The following is a 26,134-nucleotide window of genomic DNA, read 5'->3' as shown; positions in this document are numbered from 1 at the left end:
AGGTTCCATTATACCTCGGGAAGCTCAAAGCATGGAGTATGAGATAAGTCATGGTGACAAGAGATGTTTAGAGTGTTAAGATCTACTGACTTCTAATAAGCATGGTTAAAAACTCAGCTTACTGAAACATTACTGCATGCTGGGCAATTCTACCCCATAACTGTGCCTAGATTCCCTTTATGCATCTGTAAAATGCAGACACCTGACCCTGAATTATCCTCTGCTGTGGGGAAGGACTCAGAAAAAAAGACATGCAACCTGACTCAATTTAGTGAAAGTGAATCTTAAAGCAGCTGTAGGAAGGAAGACTCTAGAGGGGCCCAGGCTGTGTGATGAGTGCTCCTTGAGAACCCCGGGCAGGCACTGTCATACTCACTCCATTGGTGCTGCCCTTTCGGTTTATGTCCTGAAGAACAGCCTTGTCCAGACCCAGCTTTAGGCTGGCTTTGTCAAACATTTCCCGCTCATAGGAGTTCCGAGTAATAAGACGATATACCTTCACGGCCTTACTCTGGCCTATCCGATGACATCGGGCCTGAGCCTAGAAAGGAAGGTCATATACATCATGTCACCAGATACAATGGCAGCAGCTCAAGAAACAGGGAAGTGTTCAAATACCATGTGGTGTAAGTGGCCAGCTCTCACAGTTAAGTCATGGGATCATTTTTGGAACAAAATTCACCCAGATCTGCCCCTTCAAACTCACTCACTTCTTCATACCATTATTTATTGAGTGACTACCATATGCTGGGATAAAGTGATAAGAAGGACACGGCTTCCTACCCTCCCCAGCTTATGGTCTGAGTGTTGCCACTCATTCCTCGGATGCTGTCCTGCTCTCTGGGCAAATCCCTCAGAGCTGGCAACACCAGTTTTTCACTTTTTCATTTTACTAGAAAGAAATTTTCACACATAGACAAAAGTAGAGAAAAGGAGAATGACCTCTTATGCACAATCCTTTCTCATCTCTACTATGCCCCCATCCTCTAAGACTTATGAGGCAAATCCTAGGCATCCTACAGTTTCATCTTCATGTATTTCAATATATAATTCAAAAGACAAGGATTCTTGTCGTTGCCACTGTCACACTTCAAAATATGAACACTTAGTATAAACCATCTTGCCAGTGTCCCAATTTCCCTACTTATCTCATAGGCATATTAAGTTTGCTTCTTTGGATTAGGATGTAAATAGGGGGATCCCTGGGTGGCACAGCGGTTTAGCACCTGCCTTTGGCCCAGGGCGCGATCCTGGAGACCCGGGATCGAATCCCACGTCGGGCTCCCAGTGCATGGAGCCTGCTTCTCCCTCTGCCTATGTCTCTGCCTCTCTCTCTCTCTCTGTGTGTGTGTGTGTGTGTGTGTGACTATCATAAATAAATGAATGAATGAATGAATGAATGAATGAATGATGTAAATAGGGCCCATATGTTGTAGCGGGTTGATCTGTCTCCATTCTCTTTCAATCTACAGATACTCCTTGCTTTTGACTTCTCCCTTTTTCAAATGCAACCTTTTAAAAAAGTATTTTTATTTATTTGACAGAGTGTGTAGGCGCATAAGAGAGCGGGTAGGGAGAGAGAAGGAAAAGAAAACTCTGAGTGCAGAGCCTGAGGGAGGACTTGATCTCATGACCCTGAGATCACGACCTGAGCTGAAATCAAGAGTCAGAGCTCAACCGATGGAGCCACCTAAATGCCACTCAATGCAACTTTTTTTGTTGGAGAGACCAGGTTTCTGTCCTCTAGTTTCTCATAATCCACACTGCCATCAGCATTCTGGCTATGTCACTGAACAAGTTCCTCTGTTCCCTGTATTTCCTCTAAACTGGGAGCTGTATCTTGAGACTTGATCAGGTTAAGATTTGATTTTTGGCAAGTGTGTTTCTTGGTGGTTTTTGAATTTCCATCAGGAGGCACATGATGTCTGGTTATCTTTCTTTAGAGTGATAATCATTTGCTAGATCCACTATTTCATTAGAGGTTACAATTCCTCACCAATTTTTTGGTTACTCTGATGCTCAATTCCTGTAGAAAACACAAGCTAAATGCTTGATTCTTTCTTTTTTTTTAATCTTTAAAATGTTTATTTATGGGATGCCTGGGTGGCTCAGTGGTTAAGCATCTGCCTTTAGCTCAGGGCATGATCCTGGAGACCCAGGATCGAGTCCCACATTGGGCTTCTAGCATGGAGCCTGCTTCTCTCCCTCGGCCTCTGCTTATGTCTCTGCTTCTCTCTCTGTGTGTCTCTCATGAATAAATAAATAAACTATTTTTTTAAATAAATAAAATCTTTAAAAAAAATTAAATGTTTATTTATTTATTTTAGAGACAGAGTGAGAGAGTACACAAGCAGGGAAAGGGGCAGAGGGAGAGAATATCTAACCAGACTCCTACTGAGTGCAGAGCCCAGCATGGGGCTCAATCCTATCAGGCATGAGATGAAGACCTAAGCTGAAATCATGAGCAGGATGCATAACTGACTAAGCCACCCAGGGGCCCTTTCTTTCTGTTTATTTAACCAGTTTCCAAAATAACATCCTCCAAGTGACCAATGAAGAGTTTTCTTTTTACTTTTTAAAGAACACAATGAGGTTATGCATTTAAATGTATGTGCTATGTTTTATCCCACTGCTGTTGTTCTTTTTCCTTTGGGAAATTTCACGTTGGCTCCTGAATTCTTTTGACATGATCCAGTCAAATTCAGAAAGGAACAAGATGAGAATAAACTCTGGTGTTCAAATGGATTTGGAAATATCTGTATGAACTCATGGTTTCAGGGGGTCTGAGTACACATATACATACACAGAAAGAAAAGAGATACAGATATGTCTGTCTTTATGTTTGCATCCTGGTATGATATGTTCCACGTTCCTACTGTCTATTTCCTGCCCAGACCTGGATGCAGTCATTTTTTCCCCTGGGAGTCCTGTTTCTTTCAGTAGGAGTATGGATGCTTTAGGGGTGCTCGTTGCTATTAGGTAGGTCATTGTTTCTAGGCCTACTTAGAAGTGTGTGTGTGTGTGTGTGTACGTTATATTCAACCACGTACATATAAAGGACAAAGCATATACCGGACAAAATACATCATGAGATCATACTATTATTTGTAACTCAAACTTAAAAGTACAGCATTTTAACTTTACCAACCACACATCTGTATTTCTTTCTAAGCATGTCGAAAAGCTGAATTCTCAACCACACCAATATCATTATTCATTTGATTTATCCCCCAATTTATGTAATAGCCTGAGAAAAACTGTATCATTATGATCTCTCCAAAACATAATTACTAAAAACAGTGCAAGATTTTTGTTTTCCTCCTCTCAGGGTTATATTCCACTAAGTATGTACACTCAAATCATACTGTTTTAAATACACAGCAGCAGGTAGGTTTCTTTTTCTTTCCCAGTGGTAAGCTTAGGAATTCTGAAATTACTTTCTATGTAATATAGAATTGAAGAAATGGGTAAATATACTGAGGAAAACAGGAGTTAGGGATTTCACTGTTGAAGAAGTAAGTTACAAATATATAAAGAAAAAAACTAGAATAACTGTATGGTATTAGAATGGGTTTGCAGGTTCCAGTATGAACTCATGGTTAGGTTATGTGCTTATGTGTATGTTTACATACACATATATACAGGAATAGAAATAGATACAGATATATGTGTATTTTTGTTTACTACACGTGTCCATATACACATATGAATGCATATTATGCATCTATGTGCATCTATATTCTCTGCATGTATGTATTCTAGGTATGTCCACTGAACAGGCATATAGAAGCAATGGCATCGCAGTAGCAAAGGCTGTAGCTCACTCTCAGATCTTAGTTTCTAAATATATTTTCCACTAAGATAAAACCAAGACATAGTAGAGAAATAGTTAATCCCAGGCCTGAAGGCAGAAAAAGTACAGGATGAGCACCAAACATTGTGTCAGAATGTAAGGAAGAGCACAAAGAAATATGGAGACATACCCAAATAACACTTCCGACTTGCAGAGGTTTACCACTGGCTATGTCCAGGATGCTACAAATATCAAAATAAATACAGTAGTAGAATATAACCCACTGAATGAAAAAAAGAACTCATGAGTACATAATGACATAAATAAATGGGAGAAAAAGGAACACTCTTTCTTATAGTAGAGTGTGACTAACAGAGTTTGAGTAACAAAGCTTAGAAAATCACCCCTTGCCAACCATCACAGTGCTGACTGATTCAGGTAAATTAATCAATGGAAACTAAAACCAGTGGGTGAAACTTTGATGAGGAATAGTATATTAATTTACACGGTCTCAAAGTATCTCTCCAAAACTGCTTATTAATTTTAAAGGGAAAGCAGTAGCTTTATAGTGAAGACATCTGGCAGATACCCCTTAACGAAGATATCCAAGCACATATTATCACACAGATATTACGTTCCTTCTGATGTGATATGCTGAGAAGGACATATCACTTCAGTGGTATTACTAAGCCTGAATCCAATCCTGAGGAAATACAAACACAAATTGAGGGATAATCTGTATAAGAACTGGCCCGCAGTCCTTAAAAACATAAGGTTATAAAAGAAAAAGAAAGAGGAACTCTTCCAACTCTAAGAGACTAAAGAGATATGGTCAGTAAGGTGATGGGTGCTCCTGAACTGGATGGATCTCAGACCAGGGGTAGAGTGGCCATAAAAGGACACTGAAATAAAAGATAAATCTGAATACAGACTGTGGATTGAAGGCCGTTTTCTTATTTCCTGATTCTGAGAACTAAACTGTGGTTATAGAAGAGAATGTCCTTGCACTGAGAAACTACACACTGAAGTACTGGGGGCAACTTATTCTGAATGGTTCAGACAAAAAATGGTGTGTGCACACATGTGTTTAAGTCTATGTATATACTCAGAGAGGTAGGGGAGCTAGAAGGTAAAACGATAAAGTAAATGGGGCAAAATGTAAAGAGTTGGTGAATCTTGGGGAGCCTGGGTGACGGTTAAGCGTCTGCCTTTGGCTCAGGTCATGATCATCATGATCATCATGATCATTGGGTCTTGGGATTGAGCCCCAAATCAGGCTCCCTGCTCAATGGGGAGCCTCCCTCTTCCTCTGCCGTTCCCCCGGCTTGTGTTCTGTGTGTCAAATAAAATTTAAAAAAAATAATAATAATAAAATAAAATAAAATAAAAGTTGGTGAATCTGGATAAAGGCTATACTGAAATTGCAAACTAAAATTATATCAAAATGAAAATGTCAAAAATATTAAATACATTTGAAATAATTTATCTCTTGGGGTTACACTATCCACTTGATATATGGCTATATTTAATGATTTTATTTTGCTTCTGCATTTTAGGGATTGACTACCAATGACCCCTGGCCCCACATTAACTTAATCACAATGAAGGGAGTTAAGAAAGAAGAAAACCAAACCAAGTAACTTTGGAAAATGGTATTTTGATTATATACCGAAAGACTAATGACAAACAAAAAAACCAACCCACTACTACAGTTCAATATTATATGCTGGTAAATTTGTTTCACAGAATATGGGTCAGGAATTCTGCAACTACTTTATGTACATACTAGGATTGAACATACGAGTAAATATACTGTGTTATCATAAAACTTCTCACAGCCAGAGAAAGGAGTTAAAAAGAAGGAAGAGGGGAAGGCCGGAGTGAATCCTATGTTGTTGGATTGGAATCAGAAACTCACTGTGGGTGGACAGTATGGGAAAGTACAGATGTGTGGTCTGAGCGCTTGTGTCAATACACATGCATACACAGGTTTCCTAGTTGTCTGCTTAGAGAGTCTAGAAGCAATAATACTCTAGAAGCATTAGGTACTCCTAGCAGCCAGATCTTGGTGACTAAGTGCCATTCTTTTTTTTAAAAAAAAGATTTATTTATTTGAGAGAGATAGAGAGACAGAGAGAGTGAGCAGGGGGAGGGATAAAGGAAAAGGGAGACAAGCAGACTCCACTGAGAGGGAATCACCCATGCCCTGAGTCAAGGGCTTGATCCCAGGACCCTGAGATCACGGCCCGGGTTGGATACTTAACTAAATGGCATTCTTGAATAAAAGGAACCAGCAGGCCACATGGGTGGCTCAGTCAGTTTAAGTCATGATCCTAGAGTCCTGGGGTTGGCCCCACTTTGGGCTCCCTGCTCTTTGGGGAGTTTGCTTCTCCCTCTCCCTCTGTCCTGCTCCCCCCACCTGGCTCATACTCTCTCTCTGAAATACATAAAATCTTTAAAAAATTTTAAAAAAAAATTTAAAAATAAAAGGAACCAGGGATCCTTGGAGGAACTGTCAGTTCTATGGCTGTGGCAGGAAAAATGCAACATGAACCTGAACATCTTGTGGTACCAGAAAGTAAGGAAGTGATGGACACTAAGGAGGGCATGTGATGTAAGGAGCACTGGGTAACATATAAGACTGATGAATCATTGACTTCTACCTCTAAAACTAATACATTATATAGTAATTGAATTAAATTAAAAAATTTATTCAACCAAGAACATATAAATAAGCATATAAATAACCTGATGGGAGCATGTCAAAAGGACACAGGAAACAACCTGAGGGATCTCCTAATGACCAAGTATGAACAACAAAATAAATAATGAGAGTAAGAGATTATAGCCCAAAAATAAAACGAGTTTATACTGGCATAAAAAACAAATGGGGATAAAGGACAGCTGTTCTTTACAGTAGAATTCCAATTAATAAGTGTGGAAGAAATGACTGAAATAGAAAGTTATGAGGAACCAAACCCCATGGTAGTAATTGTTGAAGGCAAGAACTACTAATTGATACTAAAATTAACAGGTGAAAGTATGGTGAGAAACAGGGTATTTATAGAGTCCTAAGATATCTCCTCCCAAGATACTGATTAAGTTTAAGATAAAAATAGTTCCTTTACAGTGAAGAAACCTGGCAGACACCACCTCGACCAGGTAATCAAGGTTAACATCACAAGATGTATTAACACCATGTACCCCCAAAACGATGCAGTGAGGAAGACATAACATCACTTCTATGATATTCTTGCCAAAAATTCATAACCTCAAATCTGATCATGAGAAAACCTCAGGCAGACACAAACTGAGAGATTAGCTGGTCAGTATCCTTCAAAAGTGTCAAGGTCATGAAAGTCAAGGAAAGACAGGTGCTGCTGCAAATCGAAGGAGGCAAGGAATCAGGACTTGTAAAAGAAATCTGAGAACATGCATTGGATGTTCCTGATCAGAAAGAGAACATTTGCAGGAAACTGGAGGAATATGAATATGGTCTATAGATTATTGTCAATGTTAATGTCTTGGTTTCAATTAGACTACGGTTATATGAAATGTTAACATTAAGGAAAACTGGGTGAAGAGTCCTAGAAATCTGCACTATTCTGCAACTTTTTTAAAGTTTAAATTTTTTTTAAAAGATTTTATTTATTTATTCATGACAGAGAGAGAGGGGGAGAAGCAGGCTCCACGCAGGGAACCTGACATGGGACTCGAGGATCATACCCGGATCTCCAGGATCACACCCCGGGCTAAAGGCGGCCCTAAACCACTGGGCCACCGGAGTTGCCCTAAAGTTTAAAATTATTTTAGAATAAAAAGCTTTTTAACATTCTTCTTTCTTTTCTTTCTTTTCTTTCTCCTTCCCTTTCCATTTCCCTTTCCCTTTCCCTTTCCCTTTTCTTTTCTTTTCTAGTAGGGTCCATGCCTGTGTGGAGCCCAATGCAGGGTCTGAACTCACGACTGTGAGATCAAAGACCTGAGCTGAGATCAAGAGTCGGAATGCTTATTGCTTGTTGGCCTTTTGGCTAAGATCAAGTGAAGAGTCAGAATGCTTAGCTGACTAAGCCACCCAGGCACCTCGGAGAATAAAAAGTTTTTAAAGATTAATTTTGTTTTATAATGTTATAAAATACTTAGGGCGGTTCCAAAGTCAAATATACAAAAAGGCATGTTTGAAAAAAGTAGCTTCTATCTCTGTCACTTCCATCCTGTTCCCTCGCTCCCCCTACAGGTAACAATTTAAAAATAAAGTGTTTTTTTGGTTTGTTTTATCTTTCATTTGGGGGGCAGGGCAGGAAGAAGCAAGACCCACACAGCTTTTTTAGATGAATGCTAGCATACTATGCATACTTTTTCCACCTTATCTTTTTCCCCCCACCCAACAATATACTCAAGAGATGATTCCATAGCAGTATATAGAGACATTCCTCATTCTTTTATCAAGTTGAAAATACCATGGCTTAGTCAATCAATCTTCTATTGCTAGACAACTCAGTTGTTGGGCCTTTGGCTATTACAGTTAGTTGCCACATCCATTTTTGGTATCTTTAGTGGCAGATCTATTGAGGAAGAAGATTTGATTGATAATCAGCAAACAAAGGAAGTGATCAAGGTAACTAATATGGTTTATGAAACCTGCATAGCATGAATAATATGTGGCCACAAGTACTGACACTGATTTTCTTTCTCTGGCTCATCTGATGTTGAAGGTAAATTATAAGAGGAGGGAATTTAGAAATGTATTGAGCAAAAGTCCAATACAGGAGAACTGCAGACACCGCTAATTACCTTCCTCGTATCCATATTCCCCTTATTCCTCAATCCCAGAACCCGGATACTTGTAGAGGGCAGCAATGTGTCCACCTGCAACCACCTCTAGCCTCCCAGGGATGACAAGGAAATACAGCCTGATTGAGGAGATGCAGAAGTCTATTGGGATATCTGGAAAAGTTCTGCTCTCCTGAAAAATGCATCATACCTTCCTTCCTTATCTTTCCTGCCTAAAGTATGAAGTATCCATCTTGGAACAAAGAGGACGTAAATCATATTCCCTGAGGATGATGGAACAGAAAGAGAGAAGGAATCTGGGACTCAGATGACACTGTAAAGCCACCTGACCTTGGACTACCTGTCTCCAGGATTCTTGTTAATGGAGAAAAACCAACCTGTCTCAGGATGGGGGTGGTGGGGGTGGGTGGCGGCAGGGCATGGGGCATGGTCACAAGCAGCTAAATGACACCAGAAGATAGCTACATGCTCTCCCAAGATGGCTTACCTGAAAGACAACAGGATGAAGTCCTGTCACATGTAAGATACTCATCCTGTTACAGTTAAATCTCAATGACAGTCCTTATTTCCCTAATGAGAACTCACACAAAACAACGTGGTAAACAGAGAAACACTCAGAACTAGGGCAGTGACTGAGATGAAGTCCAAATGTCCAAATGAAATCCTCAGCAAAGGCACAAATACAGAACCTCCAGAGTAGGCCATGAAGAGGGGGCAGGGAGCACCATGGGAAAATTCCAGAGCTCACATGCTCTCCTGCATGATATGCAGGCTCAGAGTTTGTTGCTTACTTTGATACATTTGAGGTGAACAAAGATAGGCCTACAAGAAACAAGTAGTGACGTTCAGAAAATTAAAAACAAACAACCAGGCGCAGATCCCAATGACTACAATGGGAAGAAGTCCTGGGGAGTAGGTGAATTGAACAGTGACAGATTTCCAATTGATACCAGCCCTCGTGTCAGTTTCAGATCTAGAATTTGGCACAATCTTGTACCACATCTTTACAATTACATAAAAATTAAATAGTTGGTACAAAGAACCAAGCATAATGTTAACTTCTCTCTTGACCTATATCTACTTTTTTGAATCATTACCTAGATTTTATTTATTTTTAAAGATTTTATTTATTTATTCATGAGAGACACAGAGACCTAGGCAGCGGGAGAAGCAGGCTCCTCATAGGGAGCCCATTACGGGACTCAATCCTGGAATTCCGGGATCACACCCTGAGCTGAAGGCAGAAGCTTAACCACTGAGGCACCCAGGTGTCCCCATTACCTGTATTTAAAAAGTACATTTTCTTTAATACTTTACAATGCTACTTGGTCCTCAGTGATAAGCGAAAACAAATGCCTATAGTCACAGCTGAGACCAACCACACCTAACGCACTGGCATAGCTTCCTAGCCCATTTCTTTGCCCAAGTATTTGATTTCAGGCACAGCAATTTTACATCTCTTCTGGCACTCTAAAAAGTCTGCTTTCACAGGCCAACTACTCACACAAAAGAGGACTTAGGGGCTCTTCCTGCAGGAGGAATCAGGGCGTACTGGACACTGCCCTCCCTTAACTATTTCCTTTGCAGGCCTGCTTTGGAATAGGAAGTTTCTGGCTTCAGATTTATTCCTTTGGAAAAGGTATCATCACCTCTTAAAATGTAAACATTTTTGGGAAATAGCAGACACCTGCCCATTCCATTTCTACTGTGTAGCTCAGTTAGTCACCCAAACCAAAGTCCTGAGCGCTGTTGTTTCCCCAGGGCCTGGCCTGCTGTGTGGGGCTCAATCAATGTGTCAGTAAGTCAGTCAAGAGCCAGCTGAATATAGGAAGGAGAGAAAAGTTGGCAGCATGGGGAAAGGGTGCTTTGGGGGAGCCAAAAAAGAGGTGGGGAGTGAAAGGGAGCAGCAACTGGAAGGAGACACAGGAGCATACTCAAAAATTTGGCTCACTTTATTTGTGGCCGCTGCTGTACAGTAAGTGCCTTATTCCACCTGTCTCAGGAGCACCACCTGTGCTCATTCCCACCTTCTGTTCCCTTGGTCTGAAACATTCTTCCTTCTGATCACAGATTTGAGATCCTGCCCCTCACTTAGGTCTCTGCTCCAGATGTCATCTTCTTAAGAAGCCTTCCTAGATCACTCTCTAGGACAGGGCAAACTGACACCATTTTCATCCTCTGAGTCTGTTTTACTTCTCTGTAACAAGGATGCAATCTGTACCTCACTCAGTTTCCCTTGTCACCCCACTAAAATTAAACTTTGACGAAGAGCACTAACCACTAGTCTTGCTCACTGCTGTGTCTCCAACCCTTTGAACAGTGCCTGGCACGTCCCAGTATTCAGCAAATACTGAAAGAATGGACCATGTAACAGAACGTTCACAAACTCTCAACTTTCTTCCAGCAAAGAAAAGTAAAGCCAGTAGAATTTAGCCCTTTGAGTTCCAGGCCTACATACTGCTAACAGAGTTGGTGCCAGCAATGTGTGGCAGTGGAGGAAGAGGCCGAGGGGACCAGAAACTCTCTCTTTTGGAATAGTGCATCAGGCCCCTAGAGCAGACCATGGAAGGGGCTCTTGCTCCTCAGGCTGGAGTCCCTCTCCCTTCCCAAATGCTGTGGACAGGCAGTTGTGGCATTCCGTTGTGGCCATGCCCACTGCCAGCAGCCCTGCTCTCATGCTTTCTGAACCTTCCCTTTAGGGACCTTATCAATAAAAGCGACAAGGAACCATGCAGCTCCACCACGGTTACCCCAAAGCCTATCCAACCCTCAGGAAATCTGGTCTGAAAGAGCAAAAAGTTCCCAGAGGAGCATCTGAGGTGTCACAGGGCAATGAGAAAGCCCGGTGCTGGTGGACTCTGTGAGACCTGTGGTACCCTGCTACTTCCTCAGGCCCATCTCTGCCCTCAGAGCTAGCAGCATTGCTGACTTCCTGTAAACCAGAAGGAAAGAAACCCGCTTTTCACTGCTTGTTTTCATTCTCAGGCTACCCTGAGTACCCTTTGCCGTTTCTTCACCTCAGTGCTCCAGGAACCCTGATTTGCCAGGACTGGATCCCGGCTGTGCCTCCTGAGTGAAGGTGAGAACATGGGAATTCACACTCTCGACTTCCTTATATGCACTGAATCTAAACAGACATGTTCAAGGTTTGAGAGAGGATGTGCATTCACCTGATACCTCTAGGGAAGATCTGCCTGTTAAAAAGGGACCTTGAGTTGGTTCACCTCTGACACAGGTACAATTCTTTAGCGCTGCTTTTTTCTCTCCTCAACTCTATGCCTGCCAGCAGTTCTCTGCGGGAAGGTTAGCCTTGGGATGAGGTTATGCAAGGACAGGAGTCTGAGGGAGGCTCATTCTGGCTACAGATCAAGCTATATCATCTAACTATATCATCTAATCCACCTATACAATTTACTAAAGCTCATCTTCTTTTCCCCCCTCAGATTTTATTTATTATGAGAGAAAGAGAGAATCTCAAGCAGACTCTGTACTGAGCACAGAGCCTGATGCAGGGCTCAATCTTACCACACTGAGATCAGGACCTGAGCTGAAATCAAGAGTTAGATGTTTAACTGACTGAGCTACCCAGGCACCCTGAAAGCTCACCTTTTGATCCGCCATAGTACTTCTGTGTCTATTCCTTAACTGGTTAAGATCTAGGCCTGTGGGAAGATAGAATTTACTGAACTCCTCAGGCTCTAGTAAGACCAGAGGAAACAGCATATGACACTTGATGTCATTTGTTTCATGAAGACCTAGATTTTAAAAAAACATCTCTAGCAATTCCTAAGCCTAATTCTACCCCCAAAGCACAGAAAACCCCACCAATGTGATCAGAAGAAAAAGATGAATGAGTGTTTAATAATAATAATGAAAAAGCACCAGAAAAGGTAACAGTGCTCCTTGACTTTTAGCTGACTTCTCAGAGAAAGGAGCTATGTTCTCCAGCTGCAGAAGCTGGTTTGTCCACAGACCTGCCTCAGGGCCTCAGGCCTCTTCTAGTCAGGTTGGCTTCCCTTTCAAGGCTCTGAGAGGGTCTTCCTTTGATCAGTCAAGAAACAGTGTCCCAGCATTGGCACTGCTTTCCCATGCTAGTTTGCTTGGGGATAACCATGGACTGCACCAGATCTTTCCACACTTTATGAGACCAGAGTGAATACTCACATGTTCTATCATCTGAACTCAGACCTCTGAGGCCAGGATGAAATCCCAGTAGGGTAAGGCATAAGGCCCTGTTTATGAGATTCTCTTTTCTGTGGCCCTGACATTTGTATCAGGCAGGACACATTTCAATCCACACACAGATAAATGTTCTGTGCCAAGGCCATCTTCCAAAAGAAATACAATCATCTATCAGAGCAGGAATTGTGGTTCTTCAATAACCATAAAGAACTAGAGATGACTGAAAGCTTTCATTCATTTTACAAAAATATGAGATTATGTACCCTTGTGTGAATGACTATGTGTAGGTCAACATGATGTAACTAGCAAGGATAGTACCAGGGAACAGACAGTCTCATTGTTTCCTACTGTTAGGCTTAGGAATGCATTGCACTGATGTTCACAGCGGAACTTAGCAGTAGTCTTGGGAACGACATGAAGGTCTCAAGGTTCCAGTACCCAGACTCTGTCCCCTACATCATATTTATGGCACACAGTACAAGGACATGTGGAAGAGACAGCATGTATATTGAGTGTGTACCATTCTGCAGGCAGCCTCCAGCCCCTGGGCTCCTCCCCACACCAACTAAGTACACAACCTTGCTCCATTTCTGTGGACAACTCAGAACTAGACTTCCCTTTCACTGTCTTCTTCACAACCGATCCCACTCCCCACAAAGACTGCACTGATCAGGTTTCCTTGCCCTAACATCACTCTTCCCAATTCTTTAATTTCTACCTAGTCTGGCCAATATTTTAAAAATATAGGACAGTTCCCTCTAAGTACAAAACTTTTACAACAACAACAACGACAACAACAGAGCAGACAGCAGTAGGACAAGACCGGAAGATTCGGTGGCCAGTCTGGGAGCCCAAGAGTTGAGGAATTCTAACTCTAACTTGCACCTGGGGCTGCTGCCACCACTGACACCTTCACTCATTTACCTTCTGCCACATTCTTGGTTCAAGGTCCCACCCTGGATGGCCCGGAGTGCTGGTGGTCTGTTTCTCCACTGAGACTGAGCATTAGATTAAGTTCAGAAATTGACCAGACTAAAAGCCTCATGTGATCCAATTTCCATTTGACTTTGCTGCTATTCCTTTTATTCATCTCTTGCCAGCTCCCCAGCAGTAGATATTAAAAACAGCTTTTCCAAAGCCTCTCCCTTCTCCTGAGACCCCAATTCTGGACAGCCCCACCCACCCCCTCTGGCTGCTATGCATACAAATCGATCACCTCAGATGACTTCATCTTCCCTACCAGGCTCCACCACTCTCATTCTTGCTAGTTCCAGCTCTTGGCATTGGCACCTATTTGCAATTGGTAATGTCCAGGATTTCACCTAGATGAAGCATGGCATCCCCAAATCCTTGCCTTGACCATGACCTGCCTCCAAATGCCAACCCCATGCTTCCAATCCCCTCACCCTGGAAATTCCCCCAGGCATGCCTAGCTATCATGCCCTCAAATTACCCACCCAATTTCAGCTTCTCATACCATCATTCTCCCAGGTACCAAGGCTCAGTCAGGTGAGCACCGCAAAGGAGCAGAGAACTTTACAGGTGGCAAGGACTTAAGGATTCATCTGTATCAGAGTCAGCAAACTTCTATTATAATAGTAAATATGGTCTCTGTTGTGATACTCAACTATGCCACTGTAACATGGCAGCACTAGAGGTAACGTGTATACAATGGGTATGACTGTATTCCAATAAAACTACTTCAAGCCAGACAACCAGTAGGCAATAACTTCCCACCACCTGATCTATATCACTATCCTAATTAGGTTCTCGCTAGTTACCTAATCAAATATTAGTTTTTGCTTATTTTTATGTCAGTATCAAGTACATTATTCTTTAAAAAAGTGGTTATTCATTATATGTAGCAACTCACCTTTGATCCAAATATCCCTTCACCAGTAGAAAGGCCTGATGGGGAACTAGTCGTGTCCACTGGTTTTCTCTGAAGCTGTACATTGAACACAGTGCCACACAGTTTGTTTTACAAATGATTTTTTCCCCTGAACTTTAGTCAACTGTCACCAATTTAATAATTTAGAGTGCCATTTTTTCCAACTAGTAGACTGTTTTCTTCAAACAAAATCTTATTTGGAAACTCATTAAATGAAAAAGGCAAAGCAGAATGTGTGAAGCAGTAGGTCAGGCAGCAGCCCAAACGCCCCCCAGCTGAGCTCCTTTTCTGGTATCCCTTGCAGTGTTCCCTGAGAGGATATCCTTCAATTTTGTGACACAGAAGCCTCTAAACTTCTTTTATCAATCATCTGTATCATGAAAAAGGTTTTGAGCCACTACCACCTTCCCCACTGCATACTCACAATCCTAGTATTAACAAATATCCCATGATACAATATATGCTTAGGGTGAAGTTTATCATTTGTGAAAATGGATGTAAATCTAGAAATGGGATTCTTGACATGTCAGATCTTTTCTGTCTGACACACTGTCCAATGTGGCCAGAATGTCATTGTTTTTACTTTGAAACAGGGCAGATGAAGGACTCTGACCCAAAGAACTGTTAGCTCTGTCATTTTCCTGTTTATTTATGCTTATTTTTTAAAACTGTATTAACTCCAATCTTTATGATAATCTTTTAAAGCCACCAATTGTTTAATTTTTTTAGTTAAAACTAAAAAAAAATGTCTGCAAATTCACTCAACTGAGTACATATAAACTCTAATATGCAGTACTAAGTTGACAGCAAATGAACTAGGGAGTGCCTGTCACCTGGCCACACAATGGAATTCTGGGTTACCTGTCTCCTTTACTGTACAGGACATATGACCATCTAAGAAACCAACCAGTGAAAATGCCTGAATCACTCTATATTATCAAAAATTAGAGAACTAGTTAAGCTTAATATTTTTCTTTATGTCAGATAATAAAAATAAACAGTAGTTCTATATTTGGAGGCCACCACTGGGAAAAACCATTCGGTTTAAAGCAAAAAGAAAGAACCACTCCCTGATTAGTGGGAAAGGTCGACATTGACTTTTTATTCCGTTCACCCCTGCCCGAGGCCCTAAGCCTGCTGTCCAGCTGATACCACAGCATGGACACAGCAGACACTCTACAGCAAGCCGGGCCCCATCATGATGTTCTTAGATGCAGGGGCAGCTAAGGCAAACAGCAATCATCCTAGTGGTTACCTGCAAGTCATTTTGTGGGTTCCAGTCTGAATCAAATATGATGCAGGTATCGGCGGCTGTGAGATTGATGCCCAGGCCTCCCGCTCTGGTGCACAGAAGAAAGACAAAGCGGTCTGAGTCTGGCTTACAGAACCGGTCGATGGCTGCCTGGCGCAGGTTTCCCCGTACTCGCCCATCAATTCGCTCATAGGTGTATCTGAGGGGACCCAAATGAACGAAAGCCCAGGTGTTAATCATACTTCAATGGAGAGCAGCAAACAACGCAGGAAGCTGTTGACCCACGGCCTTAAATCCCTCACTTCTAAATGTGGACCAAATGAGAGTAGTCTGCAAGGAATCCCTCCCGCCCACATAGGCAGCAGGGCAGACGCCAGAGACTGCGCTGCAAAACGTACCCCCCCCAAAACAGGCAAACAAAAACCAAAACAAAACAAAAATATCAGCCACAAACTAAGGTCTAGAAGAACTGTAAACATAAAATAACAATCCCCACAGCCTGAACATCTTATTCTCCAGTATTTCCCAGTTTTTACTTGCACTGAATCTACTAAGAAGACCAAGAAAAACACATAAAAGCCTCAACTGTCTACTTTATGTAGTGCTCTTAATAAGGAATCAAAGTTCAAATCAGTGTGTAGCTGCTTTGGGGTAACTTGAGAATGGTAAGCAGACTGTACCAACAGGCAGTCCTTGTGCGTCTGGGCTGGTCATCTTCAGCCCGTCAGTTCTCCTGGGCAGCACACTTCCACACATATCCACCACAAGAAGGATATGAGCTGTGTTGGGGACAGGGGATGAAAACTGAGGACTTCTTAGAGGGAGAGAAAATAAGTACAGCTGGCTATCATTAAGAAGGCAAACACCTGTGTGGAAACAGGGGCAGAAAGCATAATGGGGAAGAGGATAAAAGGGAGAACAAAACTGAAACTGCTATGGGAGTGTGTTACTATCTGTCCATCCAATTTAAATACACAGAAGGCATCTTCGTGATGGAATCATGTGATTAATACAGAATCAATAAAGTAGCAATGTGGACAGCTGCTGATACCTTACTCTTTTCTTATGTACCCTGATGATGAATCAATTCACAAGGGGAGGGATCCCTGGGTGGCGCAGTGGTTTAGCGCGTGCCTTTGCCCCAGGGCGCGATCCTGGAGACCCAGGATCGAATCCCACGTCGGGCTCCCGGTGCATGGAGCCTGCTTCTCCCTTTGCCTATGTCTCTGCCTCTCTCTCTCTCTCTCTCTCTCTGTGTGTGACTATCATAAATAAATAAAAATTTAAAAAGAAAAAAAAAATTCACAAGGGGATGTTACCCAAGTACCAATCCTGAACAACAAGCAGGAACTGGCTGGTAAAGCAGAACGAAAAGGAAAATAACAAAAGGACCAAGTCACCCTGCACCTAAAGAACATGAATCCTAACAAAAACCTTATCGGTAGCCCACAGTTTGGGAAATCAGATTTCTAAAACATCAGATGAATAACCAGTAAGAGAATAAGGATAGACACTCTAGGGTAGAAGACTCTGTGTGGGGATGGCTCTAGAAAACAGAGCGAGCAACATAATCCTGACTTCCTTGAGGAAAAGGAAAATCCATATAGAGAAACCAGACCAACACAGGCCTCTAAGGGACACATATGAAGCAAAGAACCAAGTCTGAAAATACGTCTTCCTTCCACAAAGCCACAGTGCATCAGCACCTGGAATTACAGGTGTAGATTTCCCCTTTTTCTTCTTTTTTAATGTAATGGACGTCAGTATAATATGTGGTACTATGGTAGCAAATAAAACAGGAGGTGGTGACTTAATAAAGGCAGAGTAGGAAGAGCTTGTGTCTAAGATAAAAGCAAAGGGTTGTATGTCTGGATTCTACAAAACCATAAGGCAGTTAGGTATAATGGTCATTACTATTTTTAATAGCCACAGGAATAATAACTTGATATGCACCATCCCATTTACATCTCATGACAATCCTAAGGGCTGGTTTTATTATCATCCCCTCTGTATATCTGAGGAAACTTCAAAAACAAAAACAATGAAATTCCCCTCAGTCATTGAGCAGGTGAGTGAGCTGAACTGAGATCCTTTTAACTCAAAGTCCACATTCTTAACCAGTTTGCTATATGGCCTTCATAATGTATCCTACATTTCAATGCAGGAGGATGGAAAGACTGCCTGAAAAACTTAAAAGAGAAAATTAAAGGATAAAATAAGAAACACTGGTAAATTAGACCTGATAACTCTAGTGGAAGCTGGCAGAAGAAACTATAGGTAATGACATGGTTTTGATACCAGTACTCAGAATTCTGGGCATATGGTTGATGCAATGGAAGAAGCACAGGATTTGGAGTCAGAAGACAAGGTTGAGATCCAATTAAACAGAAGTTGCCACCACCCTCACCATCGCATGTGGACGATTAATGCTGAAGGCACCAAGGATTCCCCAGCTATCAGAGAGGAGCTAGATGCCCATGGATTGAGGTAGGCAGGGAATTAGCACAGCTTTAAGGACAAGGAGAAACCAATAAATAGCAATGCTATAACTCAACCACCACCCAGGGGAAAAATTCCCATACAATTATAGTGTTCTGCAAGCTATGACATAACAACAGCTTTAGAAACTGTGCAGGATGATTGGAACATTAATTCTCATTTCTATTATTCATTCAGTTTTGAGGGAGTGCTCTCAAAGAACACAAAGCTAAAAATCTATCCCATTATGTGAGTTCTCTTAAACTGTTCCTCACCCACTCCCTTCTGAGCCAGATCCCTTGGCTATGCCCTCACCCCAGTATGAGAATATGGCATGAAATTAAACGGGAACAAAACCAAACTGACAGCTGGAGAGGCATCAAGCCTCGAGAACAAAGAAGATCTTGAGGGCTAGTAAGTCTGAATGAAGAAATCAGACATCAAAAAATTTTCCATAACACACATCAGTGTAGCAATTAACCCTCTGCGTCAACTGTATTTTGAACAAAGTCCCTGGGAGTTTATGCGGCTCATCAAACTGTAATTCTCAGTCACTGTCAAATTTCAACAAGAAGCAGGTGGCAGTCTGGAAAACCTGTGTGCTTTGTTTTGGGGAGGGGGGGCGGTGACGCATTTTTGGCACAACAGGAAATGCTGACCTCAGAAGGCCTGAAGGGAAATGAAAAACTTTCTCATCTCTCAGCAATAACTAGCTGGAAAACAAGGAATGAAAAAAAGAAAATCCCATTCACAATAGTTATACACATATAGAATACAGATTAGGCTCAAAGTAAGAAACATGCAGGACTTGGCAACATGACTCTAGGTGCCATGTTGGTTTGTTCACCATGCCCTAACACCTAGAGAGGTTCTAACACAAGGCAGGTACCTCATAAATATTTATTGAAAACAACAGTGTATATAAAAGACATGAATATGTGCAGAGTATCAGGTTCTTTAGTACTGAAAAGATATCAATCCTGTTCTACTAACTGTGTAAAAGCCAACCAAATCCCAGCAAATGGATAGATGTATAAATACAAATATGCATATGTGTGTATACACATACACATATATTTTTTTCTGTAGTTGGGGATAGATGAAAAAAGAGTAACTCTGAAATTTATCTACAATAATACCTGAGTAAAGGAGTAGAAATACAAAGAATACAAAGGTAGGACACACACCCTGCATAGACAGTATCTCAGTATATTTTATGGACAATATTTTATATGACTGGAGGAAAAGATGTACTATAATGATAAACAAAAAATTAGACACATTTGGAAGTAAATTAGATCTCCACCATTTACCAAAATTACAGAAAGACTAAAGATTTGAAATGTTAAAAAAAAAAAAAAATCAAAGAAATTCAGTTAAAGATTCTCAAGTGAGAAATAACTGAATTCAGGAGTGTTTGGGTGGCTCAGTCAGTTAATTGTCCAACTGTTGATCTCAGGTCAGGTCTTGATATCAGGGTCTTGAGTTCAAGCCTTATATTGGGCTCCACATGCTGGGCATGGAGCCTACGAAAGAAAGAAAGAAAGAAAAAGAAAGGAAGAAAAAAAAGGAAGAAAGGAAGGAAGGAAGGAAGGAAGGAAGGAAGAAAAGAAAGCAAAAGAAAAGAAAGAACTTAATTCAATATTGCAGAATATCCAAAGGGATCGGGCACCAGGTAATCCTGAAAATGGGGAAGCAAAGAGTCTAAAACAGAGGAACAGCTGAATATTTGTGAAAGTATCAGCCTATAGATCACCCACTCCAGCCAGAGGGTTAAACAGAAGACCTGTAACTCGCTCTACCCCACAGTTAGAGGTACTATACTGATAAAAGGGAAGAGCTAGAGACTGAGAATTCCCTAGTTCTCTCCATCCCTTCACCACAATTGGTTCCCAGTACAATCAAGTTCCCATCTTATAGGCAGAAGAGAAAAGAAAGACACCTTGAAATATAGACATTGGGACGTTCCTGCTGAATGGACAGTGTTCACATACAGGAGAGCCTATGATCTGAAGCACAGAGTCTCTGCTTCTGGAATGGAGTGGGAAGATCCTAACACATCAACCCTCCAGCAAGTAACAACCATAAAATGGACAAAATACAAAAAAAAAAAAAAAAAAAAAAACAAACAAACAAACAAAAAACCCACAAGTAAACAGGAAAACCAATCAGAGGACAACTGGAAAGTTGAGGAAAGAAGGCAGAAATTTGTAGTTTTGGCCAAAGGCAAAGCCACCGTTATGGTGGCAGAGGAGCAAGGCAGCTACAAACTTGATAAAAAGCCACTATCTTTTGGACCAGGGGCACCAGAGGAAGGAATCTAGGGCAATGAGTACTGCCAGAGGGTGAGAAGGGATCTACTAAAAGTAGAGACACAGAGACAGTGAACCCCAAATTCTGGCTACAGACTCTACCAAACACTAGCTAGACTGGCTGATCTCTCCAACTTACACATGCTTGAGGAGGCTTAAGGCAGCTCAGCTGAGACTGGAGCTGCTGCTGACCAGAAACACTGACAGGATGTGCATTCTGGGTCTCCCCTAGTGAACTGCCTCCAGATCAAACTCGCCATCTTCACAGTACCAGAGCAGAATCTTGCATCTCCACAACAAAGTATTCGCAATGTTCAGGGGGAAACACCAAAATTATGCAACAAACTTGTGTAAAGAAAAAGGAGAAACATGACCCATTATTAAGGTGTCAAGTCTAACATGTTATAATTAAAGCAGCTATTACAATTATGCTCAGGGAAGAATGTATATAGTAAAGATAGGAAATCACAGCAAAGGAACACAAAAGTTAAGAATCACATGGAAAGCTTACAACTAAAGTACAATCTCTAAAAGAAAGCACTGGATGAGTGTAATAATTAGCACAATGGAAACTGACAGAGAAAAGAATCAGAAGACAGATAAAAGAAGAAAAAACAGACTGAAACAAATAAAAGAATAGAGCCTATGGACTGTGGAACAATATGAGAAGGTCAAACATACAGGTGATTGCAGTCTCACAAAGAAACAAAAGAATGGAGCAAAAGGAAAAAAAAGAAACTGAAGGAGAACTGGCCAAGCACTTCAAAGTTGGATGAAAGATAAACATTTACAAATTTAAGAAGCTCAATGAAATCTACACAGGATGAATGCCACACATCACAAACTGTTAAAAATCAAAAGACAATCTTGGTAAAACACCACATTACATACAAGGGAATAGGAACCTAAATGACCACAGACCTTCTTATCAGAAACCATGGGCCAGGACACAGTGGAATAACATTTAAAAGTGCTGAAAGGAGAAGGAAAAAAAAAAAAAAAAAGGCCAACCTAGAGTTCTAACATGAAAAGGAGACAAACGAACAAAAAGAAAAAAAAATCTGACTTGGAGAAAACAGATACTGTAGGAAGATTAAAAAATAAAACAAAATCCCTCTATGATGATTCATCTCAAAAAGGCAGACAATGCACCTCTGAAACAACCAGTTGAATGCTATGAAAATTGATATTTTAGAGAACAAAATATTCTAGGAAATTGAAAATACAATTACATAATGAAAAAATGAAAACCTAGGGGTGGGAGGACAGAGGAGAAGAAAGAATCCCACCAAAGGTGTAGTAAAATATAGTAAAGAAAATCAAGTGACCGGTCTAGAAGGTCTGACATATAAATAACAGGAGTCCACAAAGAGAAAAAAGTGGAAGATAAAAATACAAATTCCCCAGAACTGAAGGAACACAGATCTCAGATGAGAAAGACCTGATCAGTAGCCAGTTCAACGGATCCCATACAAAGGACAGTTCAGTGTATGACTCCAGAGCCCTGGGACAAAGAGGAAAAGTCAAAGCTTCTGAATAGAAAAAAACATGTCACATACACAGACCAGGAAGCACAAGGGCTTTGGACTTCTAAGAAGCAACAATGGAAGCTAGAAGACAGTGGACCAAACCCTCAAAATTCTGTGGGGAAATTACTTCTAACCTAGAATCCCAAACCCAGCCAAAGTGCTACTCAAGGAAGAGTCAACTGAAGATATTCCAGGGAGTATCAACATTCACTTATCATCCATCCTCCCTCAGAAGCTCCCTGAGGCCATACATGGGATCCACCAAGGAGGAGATTTCATTCAAGAGGGAAGGAAAGAAACTTGTCAGTGGGAAGGCAGGAGAGCACAGGTGGTGGTGTGTTAGCAGGAGGGAAGAGCACCAGGCCGGAGAGGGTCACCATGGGTGGTCCTACCAGAGGTGGCTCTGAGCAGACGGAGTGGACACGCTTGAACACAAGAGGAGACTTACACAATCGAGGTGAATTTTGGAACCAAAGTTATCATAGGGAAACAATGACAGGCAATCAAATAAAAAAAGAATTTTCAGTTTCAGGGGAAAAAAATTGTGCAAGAAAAAAATTATAAGCAGCATACTAGATGGCTGGGCTGTCACTTAGTGTTTGCAGGAGTCATGTGGGGAGGAGGGGCAATGAGAGAAAACAAATGCTTATCTTCCATAGTGGGAACAGGTAATACACCAAACTGAAAATCATCAAGAAATTACAACTACTAACATTATTTAGGTATAGCTATAAATACCAAAAGAAACAGTATAAAGAGTTTACAGTAATAGTTTCAGGGCTGGGTGGGATGGGTGCTATTGGGAAAGGTACTTTTTTTGAAAGTCTAACAAAATAATTTGGCTCTTTAAAATACGTACATGTATAACTTTCCTGGAATAAAAACTAAATTAAAAAGAGAAAATTAATGATGATATTAAGGCCAGAAGAACCCTGTTTGATGCAGCTGGGGTGAAGAAACCACACCAAAAAACCGTAAAGAAAATACTTAAGAATATTTATTTGAGTGTGTGGTTGAGAGATAGGGGAAGCCTTTTTAAGCCTATTAGTTTAAGCATTTAACCTTAAATTTAAGCATAAATAAGCATTTAAGTTTATTTAAAGCTGTTTTAAAATGTGAGTTTTGACTACTAGAAAACTTGAAACTTCTAAAAGTAAGATAAACAAACAAAAAAATCATACCCATAAACAAAAAGTAAAAAACAATACTAGGGAATAGTATGCTATATTCTTAAGTAAACAAATAATTCTTATAATAAAAAGGCAAAGAGCAACAGAAAATGGAAGAACACGAATAAGCAGTTCACACACACAAAACTGCAAATAGCTAATATATATAGAAAAATATTTACTCTCATTATTATTCAGAAATACAACTTAAGAGACCATAATTTTGGCTCACTGAATTAGCTAAGATTAAGTGGGGTATGGGGGGAAAAGCAAGGGGAGAGAAAGCATTCTCGTACATTGTTGAAAGGCATAAAGCTAACAATATCTTTCCAGAGGGTATTTTGGAAATATGTATCAAGTGCTTTTAAAAGTGTACATCAGAACTTAGCCTAAGGAAACAACTGGAAACATTCACAATGACCCTAAAGGGACAGCTACAGGGTTCCTTAAAATCCTGAAAAACTGGGAACAACATATGGTGTCATCAAAACCAGGCTGTAGAAAATGAATTTTTAAAAAACTCATGATATATTAAAAAGGTGAACTACAAAATAGAATGTAGAATATTAACAAATGGACGACAAAACTAAATGTTTGTGTGCACAAAATAGAAAAGATATTCCATCTTGTGTATGAGTGGGAGCTTGGAGTCAGTGGTAAGGTCATATATATCTGACTTTTCAAAGGAAATTTAATACTTAAATAATTTGAAAACAAAATGAGCAATAGATGATAAGGACAAAGAGCATAAAAGGGAGCTATGAGACATCTGTATTTGGTAAAAGTCTGTTTATTACACTGTTACCCATTTTGCAGGGGAGGTTCTTTTAAAAAACAAACTGCGAGTCAGTAGTTGTATATATTTTGAAGAGTCAGATAATATAAGAAGCAAGTTTTTGGCAATGGGTTCCTAATCTATAGTAAATTTATAAAATATGAAATTGCGTTAACTAGTTTTGATTTACTCATTATACCTTCCCAAAGAAAAAAATAATACACATCTCAAGAATTCTCTACCTAAAGACCTCCACTGTAGGACTCTGAGGAATTCTTTTATTGTCTAATTTGATTCTGGAGAACGATTTATGTCACATTAAATGTCAGCATATCCCACTGCTGAATGTGTCAGTTCTGTTAACACTTCTTCTATCAATTACATGTTACAACACCTAACAGGATTTTTAAGATCAGAATATTTAAGACAACTGTGATTTGCTGTGATTACTTTATGAAACCAAAGCTTTCCTTTAAACTTAGCAATGCCTAAACTAATAGTTTCTATGACCTTGAAAAGTCTTTTATCATTGCACAAATTCTTAAAAATCCATTTATCATCATTGGATCATTGATGTATCCCAGTGACTGGGAACGTAAAGTCCACTATATAAAGTGACAAATGTAGTGTCCACACAGAATCGAAACAACCCATATAACATAACACCACAGACTGTTTACCTGTGTGAGTGATGGAACTTAGGCTCAAGGAATTATAGGAGTATGAACAAGAAAATAGATTGGAATGCCACAGCTAGTGTATCATAAAACCTTAGAGGGTTTGCTGAGAAAGGACATAAAGTATACCCAATTTTTTTGTGAGCTGTCAACTTATACTCTTTTAGCAACTTGATACAGTGATGCTTTCCAGGTAGTATTTCTCTCATCATTATTAAGGGAGAAAAAAAAAGTAAATGCATTATTTTCTTAACCTTTTAAGTAAAACAAGGGCTCCATATCAGAGGCTGTGAAATTCCCTTTAGGCAGTTAAAATTGGGCCTACTTGGTCACAGGATTTAACTCTGAATTTCAGTCAATCTTTAGGAAGAGATTACTTTTCTCCATGTTTGAATGCTTTGTTGTTGTTAAAACATCATTTTTAAATGAATAAAAAGGTACCCAAAAAAAGGAATTGCCTGCAGCATCTGATGCACAGCTTTGAAGGAAGTTCTCACCTTCTCTGGATGAGATAATCTTCCAGGATATCGAGACATCGCACCATCTGGGAGAAGATGAGTACTTTGTGACCACCTGCAATCAGCTTAGGGAGCAGTTTATCAATCAGCACCAGTTTCCCTGCTGCTTGAATCATGGCCTGCAGCTGAAAGTCAGGGGCATCAGGACTGTGAGTTTTTCGGAAATCTTCCAGAATTTTCTCCTCTGCCCCTGAAAAGGAATGGAACAAAACTATTCCTTGAACAAACTCTGAGGGTAAAAACTGCTTTTTGCTCTACAGATCCTGTAAGAAATGAAATGAATTTCTAGATCCAGACCAACAGTCCAGTGAGGCGATGCTCTGTGTGCATACTTTGTGCCCTCAGCAGAGGGTTCTGCAGTGGCACCAGGGCCATTTTGCAGAGAAAACAGGTGCTTTTGCTTTCCTGGCAAACCTTACCAAGTAGAGAAAGAACTGGAGATATCAAGGTGAATCATACAAGTAAAGAAACCTCTACAGAGGGATCCCTGGGTGGCGCAGCGGTTTGGTGCCTGCCTTTGGCCCAGGGCGTGATCCTGGAGACCCGGGATCGAATCCCACATCAGGCTCCCGGTGCATGGAGCCTGCTTCTCCCTCTGCCATGTCTCTGCCCCTCTCTCTCTCTCTCTCTGTGACTATCATAAATAAATAAAAATTATAAAAAAAAAAAAAAAGAAACCTCTACAGAAAGGTGACAAAAGGACAAACCTATTGATATCATAAAAACTAGCTGTAAGCAAATTCAAGCTACAATTTGATGTAAAATTT

At 40.6% G+C, this 26,134-nt stretch overlaps 1 protein-coding gene across 3 annotated transcripts in view; it reads right to left on the bottom strand.

Moving 5' to 3' along the window:
- Positions 1–26,134, bottom strand: part of CHD6 (chromodomain helicase DNA binding protein 6) — a 176,518-nt gene that overhangs the window by 57,473 nt on the left and 92,911 nt on the right. For all 3 annotated transcript variants that reach the window (XM_041732424.1, XM_041732422.1, XM_041732423.1), the window contains 3 exons: positions 25,347–25,557; positions 15,913–16,108; positions 377–541 (listed from right to left, as the gene is read on the bottom strand). In XM_041732424.1, coding sequence (XP_041588358.1) covers positions 377–541; positions 15,913–16,108; positions 25,347–25,557 — 572 coding nt within the window. The remainder of the gene's footprint in view (positions 1–376; positions 542–15,912; positions 16,109–25,346; positions 25,558–26,134) is intronic.

The sequence above is a fragment of the Vulpes lagopus genome, chromosome 18 (assembly GCF_018345385.1).
Source record: "Vulpes lagopus strain Blue_001 chromosome 18, ASM1834538v1, whole genome shotgun sequence".
NCBI classification, from domain to species: domain Eukaryota; kingdom Metazoa; phylum Chordata; class Mammalia; order Carnivora; family Canidae; genus Vulpes; species Vulpes lagopus.
The sequence above is the reverse complement of the archived record's forward strand: the minus strand, read 5'-3'. Positions and strand labels throughout refer to the sequence as shown.